A 10540-nucleotide genomic window follows, 5' to 3' on the forward strand; every position below is an offset into this window, starting at 1 on the left:
ACAAAAAAAGAAAAACACAGGATTTAGCTACATGGGCTTATTTTTCACAGCCCGTGCTCCGCAGCATCATCTGCCATTCATCTTCATAGAGCAGTGAGTGACAGGCGTCAGGCCACGCCCCTTGATTTGCTGAGGAAGGCACAAAAAAAAGTTTGAATAAAAGAAAACATTTACTCACCAAAATCAGTGTATATTACATCTAAGAATCACAGCAATGGCAACAATAATCTGTTAAACTGAAGCTTCTGCAGCTGCACCCAGGCTTGCTCAAAATATTCCAGAAAAACGATGTGCTCCACGCCCAAGCATGTTGATCTGTGCGAAGGGAGGAGGAAAGCAGTGACAAGGTATTTTCAAACCATATCATTTTATCCTTCTGCTACAGGGAGACTGCCTTTTGTCTGTTTTGCTGCAACATCTTTTAATAATGAAATAAAACAAATAAAAATGACCATTTTGTATGCTTTTATTTTAAATTTTGAGGGCATTTGTATGACTCTGTCTAGTTCTTTATTTTGTCTAAAAACAAAAAACAAAAATTGATGAACCTCTAATAATTTCAGTTGTACTGTACGCACAGCTGGGTGACTTGTTTGTAAGTTTTACATACAAAAGTCCAAAAATAATTTAAAAAAAACGTCAGATAATGAAGTAAATTATAAAATGTAGTAAAGCAACAATAGAAAGAGGCATGAAGGGGAGGCCAAAGGTTCAAGTAAAACAGGCTACCTGTGAGTTACTCTTTATCAGTACAGTATAGAGTAAATGTACTTAGTTAAGTACTTAATATTCCACCACTGAAAAACAAAATTTCATTTAATATTGTTGATGTGATTTGGAGCTATGTAAAAAACTGAATTGAATTATGTTTTATAACTGCCTACTGACAGATCTATTTTTTCTTTCTGCTTTGCTGCACAACATCCTCTTTTATTCTCTACAAATCTCAGGACAGGCAAGACTGCATCCTGTTGCATTTACTGAAATCAAAAGCAGACTTTTGGGTTTGAGAGTCAATAAATCCATGAAAATGGCTCGGCCTGTAATGGGTTTCACAGCATCATGGACTGCAGTTTCTCAGATGACAACAGTGTACAGCTTAAAATCTATGATGTACCCATTTACATCAGCCAGTACAAAATACTTCAGCCCCGATTTTGTTGGTTTATCTCTCATTTACTGTTTGATTCCCAGCCTGGCCTTTGTAGCAACCATCCTCTCATATACAGAAATATTCTGCTTTGGATGATACAGGGATGTGCTTCTGGTCCTCATCATTTCCAGCAGAGGCCTGACCCGATGGAGACATTCATAAGACTCGCTGCCTTTTTTCTTTTCATTTTTGACATCTTCAGCCAAATTGCTCATGTCAATAATAAAACAAAACCACAGAAGGCGGAAACTCAGGTTTAGCAAAATTGTCATTTTCTGTTGTTTGCAAAATTCGTGACTTATTCCTGTTTAGGTGGATCTGCTCCAGGTGAAGTTGGTTCCTCATCCAGGTTGTTCTGCCTTTTATAACTTAAATCGGATATTATAGTTGTAAGCTGCCCTAGAGCTCCCTCTAGTGGCTGCTTTGGGTTCGGTTACTTTGGGAAAGGAAAAAAATGAGAACGTGAAGAAGAAATAAAAGATGGCGGAAAGTGATACCGTAATGTTATCGTTCTAAGCTGATACGGACCTTAAAATGTTGTTGCCTTGGACAAGATATGTCTGTAAGTATGAGTGTCGATAAAATAATTATTCTTTTGTTTTGTGTAAAAATGGTACGATAATTTGTACGTTTGAAAGTTTTATCTTGTTAGCTTGCAGTAAGAGGGTAACAAGCTAGTTTACAATGTTAGTTAGCTAATACAGTATTTTGTACTTTCAGTTTTACGATGGTCAAAGAGAAGGCAATGGTCAGAGGCCATTCTTCAATAAATCAGCGCAAAAAGGAAAATAAGTCTGGTTATTGGAGCATCGTTATCTCGCTGTCTAGCTGGTGAAACTAAGAGACTCAGGGCGAGGACAGCATAGTAAAAAGACATTAGCGCAGCGGGCACAACCACGAGGAGCTATTTTCAGCACATCAGTTATGAGTCTACGGTCAGGAAAGCAATATCAACTGGATCTTCCAGAAGAGGAAGAAACACCAGACCAAAGAGAAACAAAACAAGTGCACAACGCAGAGGATATGGAGAACAAGGATAATGCTAGCAACGCAGACACACAGGCGGAGTCTAGACGCTCGCGTACGTCCAAGCGTTCATCCACAAGTTCTGCAGCACTTAAAGCACGAGCAAAAGCAGAGGCTGCACGTGCACAGCTGGCGTATTCAGAAAGAGAAGCAGCTATAATGAAACAAAAAACTGAACTTGAGGCAAATTTACATGTTTTGAGCTGTCAAAAGGCTGTTGCAGTTGCAGAAGCAGAGGTTGCAGTTTATGAAGAAGAGGAGGAGGGACTCTCAAAGAGTGAACTGCGCTATCCATTGGTGGGACCACCCGCCAGTCCAAAACAACGCACAGCAGAGTATGTACAAAAACACTCAGATATTTGCCTTGAAGGATTCAAAAGTAGATCCACTTGCCTGTCACAAAGCTGCGCGTGAACAATGCGAAATGGCTATGAATGCAGATATAGACAATGACTGCGCACACAGTGCTCAAAAGGCTAATGTTAAAGTGGAACTCCAAACACAACAGAGAGAGAGACTGGATTCCCCCAAACCTTATCCGTACAACACTCTTCAAACATCAACAGAGACACGGAGGGAAATGTTAAGTACTGGACTTTTGCAGTTTGATGACCACCCAGAAAACTACTGGGCGTGGAAGGCATCATTTCAAAGTGCTATTAAAGACTTGCACGTTACAGCTCAAGAGGAGCTAGATTTAATGGTCAAATGGCTTGGAGTGGAGTCTGGTCACCAGGCCAAAAGAATCCGATCAGTCCATGTCTTTAATCCAGCTGCAGCTCTCAACCTTGTGTGGCAAAGACTCGAGGAATGTTATGGATCTCCAGAAGTGGTAGAAAATGCACTGTTAAAAAAGATTGAACAGTTTCCCAAACTAAACAACAGAGACAACACAAAGTTAAAAGAGCTGGGTGACGTTCTGCAGGAAATAGAATGTGCAAAAGATGGAGGATATCTACCAGGCCTCTCATATTTGGACACAGCTCGCGGAGTCAACCCCATTGTGGAAAAGTTACCATATGGACTGCAGGAAAAATGGATTGCAACAGGAGCAAAGTACAAAGAAGAACATAAAGTTGTTTTCCCCCCTTTCAGTGTCTTTTCAAAGTTTGTAAGACAAGCCAAAATAAGAAACGACCCAAGCTTTGTCATCACACCTCCTGCCGACACAAGCTTCAAGAAGGAGAAAAGCTTCAGAGGCAGTAACAGGCAAGTGATTAGTGTACACAAAACGGACATTCCTACAGACACTAGTTCACCTCAAAATAGTTACAGCAAGCCTATAGAAAGCCCTGACAAGGTATGCCCAATACATAAGAAGCCTCACCCTCTTAAAAGGTGCAAGAGTTTTAGAGCAAAGCCCATAGATGAGCGCAAGTCATTTTTAAAAGAGAACAGAATCTGTTTTAAATGCTGTGGCTCTACTCAACATTTAGCAAGGGACTGCAGGGCTCAAATAAAATGCATGGACTGTGGTAGCGACAGGCATTTAGCAGTGCTACATCCAGGTCCACCCCCTGCTCCAGCTGAGAGCTCTGGAGCTGATAAAGATGATGGCGGGGAGACACAGGATAGTGCAAATGCCTCAGTTGTTTCCAAATGCACAGAAGTCTGTGGTGATGAAGATAGCCCACATTCATGCTCAAAAATAAGTCCTGTGTTAGTCTATCCAGAAGGCGAAAAAGAACAGGCTAGAAAGATGTATGCAGTGCTTGATGAACAAAGTAACAAGTCACTAGCTAAGTCGCAGTTTTTTGAGCTCTTTAATATTAAGACACGCTCAGAGACTTACAAGCTCAGAACATGCTCAGGACTGTCAGATAATGTCGGCAGAACAGCAGTAAACTTCATGATTGAGTCAATGGATGGTAAAGTAAAGCTCCCACTCCCAAACCTGATTGAATGTGACATGATTCCAGACGACAGGAGAGAGATTCCCTCTCCACAAGTGGCCATGAAGTTCTCACACTTACAGAAGATAGCTGAAAAAGTACCTCCTGTAGAAGAACAAGTACCTATTCTGTTGCTTTTGGGAAGAGACATTATACAGGTACACAAAGTCAGAGAGAGAATCAATGGGCCACACAATACACCTTATGCACAGCGTTTGGATTTAGGCTGGGTTATAGTTGGAGAAGCCTGCATGGGGAAGACGCAGAAGCCCCCTAGTGTGAGTGTTCTCAAAACACATATTCTCCAGAATGGCCGTGCTTCTTACCTCTGCCCATGTCCTAACACGTTTCAAATCAAAGACCAGTTAAACACCACACCTAACCCCAAAAAGGACAGGGGAAACACAAACACCAATCAACTGGGAGAAACTGTTTTTGACAGGACAAAAGATGATGACAAACCAGCACTGTCAGTAGAGGACAAAGACTTCATTGACATCATGGAGAAGGAGGTGTATCAAAATGAATGTAACAGCTGGGTGGCGCCTTTGCCATTCCGCTCTCCAAGACCAGAGCTTCCGAGTAACAGAGAGCAAGCATTCAAGCGCCTCCAATCTCTCAGAAAGACATTAGACCGGAACCCTGAAATGAAAAGACAATATATCGAATTCATTCAAAACATGCTGGACAATGACCATGCAGAAGTCGCTCCACCTTTGGACTCAAACAAAGAACACTGGTACTTGCCATCCTTCGGTGTGTACCACCCACAAAAACCTAATCAGCTGAGAGTAGTCTTTGACTCAAGTGCAGAATTTGAAGGACAGTCCCTTAACAAAGTCTTATTAAGTGGACCCGACCTAAATAACACACTGCTGGGTGTCCTTATGCGTTTTAGGAAAGAGCCTGTAGCATTTTCAGCTGATGTGCAACAAATGTTTTATTGTTTTGAAGTGAGAGAGGATCATAGGGATTATCTGAGATTCCTTTGGTATAAAGATAATGATCCCGACCAAGGTATTTGTGACTATAGAATGAGGGTTCATGTTTTTGGGAATAGCCCTTCCCCAGCTGTGGCTATTTATTGTATGAGGCGTGCTGCAGTCAAGGGAGAAGAAAAGCACAGACATGATGCAAAGCAGTTTGTAATGAGACATTTTTACGTTGATGATGGTCTCGCATCCACAGCAACAGTGGAAGAAGCTGTTGAGACACTCACAAGCGCTCAAAAGATGCTGGCACAGTCAAACTTAAGGCTACATAAAATAGCCTCTAATGACCACAAAGTAGTGGAAGCGTTTCCTGCTGCCGAGAGAGCCAAGGATCTAAAAGACTTGGATTTAGAGTTGGACGACATACCCCTGCAAAGGAGCTTGGGGGTACTGTGGAATCTTAAAAAGGACTGTTTTACCTTTCACGTCACCACTAAACAAAAGCCGTTCACCAGGAGAGGTGTCTTGGCCACTGTTAACAGTCTGTATGACCCGCTGGGTTTCGTGTCACCCATCACAATGCAGGGAAAAGCTCTTCTCCGTGAATTGACCTCAGAGCAAAAGGACTGGGATGAATCACTTCCTGCAGAAAAAGAAGATGAATGGAGCAGATGGAGAAGCTCATTGAAGGATCTTGAGCGGCTTCAGATACCGAGGTGCTACCTCTCGTTCTCCCAGGCCATTGCTGTGAAAAAAGAACTGTGCATATTTTCAGATGCCTCCACCATGGCCATAGGAGCAGTGGCATATCTGAGAGCTATTGATGGTGAAGGTCAGTGGCACACAGGTTTCATCATGGGCAAGTCCAAAGTAGCCCCAAGACCTGCCCACACTGTTCCTAGATTGGAGTTACAGTGGGGCAAAAAAGTATTTAGTCAGCCACCGATTGTGCAAGTTCCCCCACTTAAAATGATGACAGAGGTCAGTAATTTGCACCAGAGGTACACTTCAACTGTGAGAGACAGAATGCGAAAAAAAAATCCATGAATCCACATGGTAGGATTTGTAAAGAATTTATTCGTAAATCAGGGTGGAAAATAAGTATTTGGTCAATAACAAAAATACAACTCAATACTTTGTAACATAACCTTTGTTGGCAATAACAGAGGTCAAACGTTTACTATAGGTCTTTACCAGGTTTGCACACACAGTAGCTGGTATTTTGGCCCATTCCTCCATGCAGATCTTCTCGAGAGCAGTGATGTTTTGGGGCTGTCGCCGAGCAACACGGACTTTCAACTCCCGCCACACATTTTCTATGGGGTTGAGGTCTGGAGACTGGCTAGGCCACTCCAGGACTTTCAAATGCTTCTTACGGAGCCACTCCTTTGTTGTCCGGGCGGTGTGTTTTGGATCATTGTCATGTTGGAAGACCCAGCCTCGTTTCATCTTCAAAGTTCTCACTGATGGAAGGAGGTTTTGGCTCAAAATCTCACGATACATGGCCCCATTCATTCTGTCTTTAACACGGATCAGTCGTCCTGTCCCCTTGGCAGAAAAACAGCCCCATAGCATGATGTTTCCACCCCCATGCTTCACAGTAGGTATGGTGTTCTTGGGATGCAACTCAGTATTCTTCTTCCTCCAAACACGACGAGTTGAGTTTATACCAAAAAGTTCTACTTTGGTTTCATCTGACCACATGACATTCTCCCAATCCTCTGCTGTATCATCCATGTGCTCTCTGGCAAACTTCAGACGGGCCTGGACATGCACTGGCTTCAGCAGCGGAACACGTCTGGCACTGCGGGATTTGATTCCCTGCCGTTGTAGTGTGTTACTGATGGTGACCTTTGTTACTTTGGTCCCAGCTCTCTGCAGGTCATTCACCAGGTCCCCCCGTGTGGTTCTGGGATCTTTGCTCACCGTTCTCATGATCATTTTGACCCCACGGGATGAGATCTTGCTTGGAGCCCCAGATCGAGGGAGATTATCAGTGGTCTTGTATGTCTTCCATTTTCTGATGATTGCTCCCACAGTTGATTTTTTCACACCAAGCTGCTTGCCTATTGTAGATTCACTCTTCCCAGTCTGGTGCAGGTCTGCAATACTTTTCCTGGTGTCCTTCGAAAGCTCTTTGGTCTTGGCCATAGCGGAGTTTGGAGTCTGACTGTTTGAGGCTGTGGACAGGTGTCTTTTATACAGATGATGAGTTCAAACAGGTGCCATTCATACAGGTAACGAGTGGGGGACAGAAAAGCTTCTTACAGAAGACGTTACAGGTCTGTGAGTGCCAGAGATTTTCCTTGTTTGAGGTGACCAAATACTTATTTTCCACCCTGATTTACGAATAAATTCTTTACAAATCCTACCATGTGAATTCATGGATTTTGTTTTCACATTCTGTCTCTCACAGTTGAAGTGTACCTCTGGTGCAAATTACTGACCTCTGTCATCATTTTAGGTGGGGGAACTTGCACAATCGGTGGCTGACTAAATACTTTTTTGCCCCACTGTATGTGCAGCAGTGTTAGCTGTAGAGATGTACGAACTCATTAGAGATGAGATTGACATTGAAGCAGACACTGTCAGATTTTTCACAGACAGTAAAATTGTTCTTGGTTACATACACAACAACACAAAGAGGTTCTACACTTACGTGGCTAACCGAGTGATTAGAATCAGAAAGACTACACATCCAGCACAGTGGTTTTACATAGCCACTAGTGACAATCCAGCAGACACAGCCACTAGACCAATTGCAGCTTCTGCATTGGCTTCTACAAACTGGTTTAGTGGTCCTTCCTTTTTGACACAACACGACATAGAGAAGTCTCACTGTGATAGTTTCACACTGATCGATCCTGACACAGATGCAGAGATCAGACCTGATATAACAAGTTTTGTTACCAAAGCCTCAGTAACACAGCTAGAGCCATGCCGTTTTGAAAGATTCTCTCATTGGATGAGATTGTGTCACACTATTGCATCACTAAAGCGTGTGGCAGTATCATTCAAGAAAACAAACACAGAAGGTAAAGGCTGGAAGTGTTTCAGTGAAACTAACACCACAGATGAAGTGTCTAAAGCAGCAAAGTTCATCATTCACACAGTACAAAGTGAAACGTTCAAAGAAGAGTACAGATGCATAAAAGAAAATCTGCCACTTCCAAAACAAAGCTGTCTTCAAAGGTTAAATCCAGTTATTGATGAAGATGGGCTCCTCAGACTAGGAGGTCGATTGGCACCTGCTAACCTAACAAAAGATGAGAAACACCCACTCATTATCCCAAATGCTCATCATATAGCCATCCTTCTTATTAGATACTATCATGAGAAGGTAGCGCATCAGGGGCGTCACCTAACAGAAGGAACGCTCAGAGGTGCTGGATTTTGGATTATTGGCAGTAAACGGCTCGTCTCTTCTGTTATTTACAAGTGTGTTCTCTGTCGAAAGCTTCGAGGACGACTTCAGACCCAAAAGATGGCAGATTTACCTGTGGACAGGCTGACACCAACGCCACCGTTCACTAGTGTAGGACTGGATGTCTTTGGACCCTGGACGGTCACCACACGTCGCACCAGAGGAGGGAGTGCAGACAGTAAACGCTGGGCTGTGCTTTTCACCTGCATGTCCACGAGAGCTGTGCACATTGAGCTCATTGAAACAATGTCAACATCCAGCTTCATCAATGCGCTGAGGAGATTTTTCTGCATCCGTGGACCTGCTCAAATACTCAGATCTGATAGAGGTACAAATTTTGTTGGAGCATGCAATGAGTTGCAAATTGATCACAAGGACACAGAACTAAACTCATACCTGCAAGAGAAAGGATGCACATGGCTGTTTAATCCCCCACACTCGTCACACATGGGTGGCTCGTGGGAGAGACTTATTGGAGTAGCAAGGCGCATCCTAGATGGTATTCTGTTGAAAGCCGTACATGTCCAACTAACGCATGAAGTGTTAAGTACATTCATGGCAGAAGTAATGGCAATAATGAATGCAAGACCACTTGTACCAGTCTCAACAGATCCAGACAAACCAAACCTTCTCACTCCAGCAATGCTCCTTACACAAAAGGTCAATGCATTATCTGCACCAACAGGAAGCTTTGGACCGCCAGACCTCTACTCAAAGCAATGGAAGCAAGTACAGTGTTTGGCAGACTCTTTTTGGAAACAGTGGAAAAGTGAATATCTTTCAACACTACAGCAAAGGAGAAAATGGACTGATGATAAAACAAACATAAAAGTTGGTGATGTTGTGTTATTGAAAGATGCTCTCGCACACAGAAATGACTGGTCCATGGGAAAAGTTGTAAGAACATTTGAGAGCAAGGACAATAAGGTTCGAAAAGCAGAAGTAAAGACTGTGAAAGATGGAAATGAAAAAGTGTTTTTGAGACCCATCGCTGATATGGTTTTGCTTTTATCAAGTGATAAATAAGTGTTTGAAATAGCCCTAAACTGTTCAAAATGTTTATTAGAAAAGTTTGTTCTAGTGGCACAATTATATTGTACCAGGCGGGGAGTGTTCTGCCTTTTATAACTTAAATCGGATATTATAGTTGTAAGCTGCCCTAGAGCTCCCTCTAGTGGCTGCTTTGGGTTCGGTTACTTTGGGAAAGGAAAAAAATGAGAACGTGAAGAAGAAATAAAAGATGGCGGAAAGTGATACCGTAATGTTATCGTTCTAAGCTGATACGGACCTTAAAATGTTGTTGCCTTGGACAAGATATGTCTGTAAGTATGAGTGTCGATAAAATAATTATTCTTTTGTTTTGTGTAAAAATGGTACGATAATTTGTACGTTTGAAAGTTTTATCTTGTTAGCTTGCAGTAAGAGGGTAACAAGCTAGTTTACAATGTTAGTTAGCTAATACAGTATTTTGTACTTTCAGTTTTACGATGGTCAAAGAGAAGGCAATGGTCAGAGGCCATTCTTCAATAAATCAGCGCAAAAAGGAAAATAAGTCTGGTTATTGGAGCATCGTTATCTCGCTGTCTAGCTGGTGAAACTAAGAGACTCAGGGCGAGGACAGCATACAGGTCATTTTTCTCCTATGTGAACCTTCTGGAAGTTTTTCTCTGCCTTTCACTTTTTCTTGACATATTCTCTCAATAGTTCACTAAAAAATATTTCAAAATTCTGATTCAATTCAATTCAATTCAATTTTATTTATATAGCGCCAAATCACAACAAAAGTCGCCTCAAGGCGCTTCATAGATACAGAGAAAAACCCAACAATCATATGACCCCCTATGAGCAAGCACTTTGGCGACAGTGGGAAGGAAAAACTCCCTTTTAACAGGAAGAAACCTCCGGCAGAACCAGGCTCAGGGAGGGGCGGCCATCTGCTGCGACCGGTTGGGGTGAGAGAAGGAAGACAGGATAAAGACATGCTGTGGAAGAGAGACAGAGGTTAATAACAGATATGATTCAATGCAGAGAGGTCTATTAATACATAGTGAGTGAGAAAGGTGACTGGAAAGGAAAAACTCAATGCATCATGGGAATCCCCCGGCAGCCTACA

General features: G+C 42.5%; 1 protein-coding gene and 1 long non-coding RNA gene across 2 annotated transcripts; both read left to right on the forward strand.

Annotated features, from left to right (window-relative positions):
* Window positions 1–1592: 1592 nt before the first annotated feature.
* Window positions 1593–1942, forward strand: LOC145430894 (uncharacterized). Its single transcript, XR_013911221.1, has 2 exons — window positions 1593–1715; window positions 1874–1942. It is a non-coding gene; the product is annotated as an uncharacterized LOC145430894 (long non-coding RNA).
* A 6087-nt stretch (window positions 1943–8029) lies between these two features.
* On the forward strand, window positions 8030–9657 carry LOC145430908 (uncharacterized). Its single transcript, XM_080305927.1, has one exon. It carries the CDS (start codon window positions 8488–8490, stop codon window positions 9451–9453), a length of 966 nt encoding a protein of 321 aa, XP_080162053.1. The 5' UTR covers window positions 8030–8487; the 3' UTR covers window positions 9454–9657.
* Window positions 9658–10540: the final 883 nt, after the last annotated feature.

This window comes from Astatotilapia calliptera, chromosome 2, assembly GCF_964374335.1.
Source record: "Astatotilapia calliptera chromosome 2, fAstCal68.1, whole genome shotgun sequence".
In the NCBI taxonomy this organism is placed as follows: Eukaryota; Metazoa; Chordata; class Actinopteri; order Cichliformes; family Cichlidae; genus Astatotilapia; species Astatotilapia calliptera.

Bases quoted from the DNA above. Each gene is read 5' to 3' on its own strand.
- LOC145430908 (XM_080305927.1), top strand. From the start codon at position 8,488: ATGGCAGATTTACCTGTGGACAGGCTGACACCAACGCCACCGTTCACT.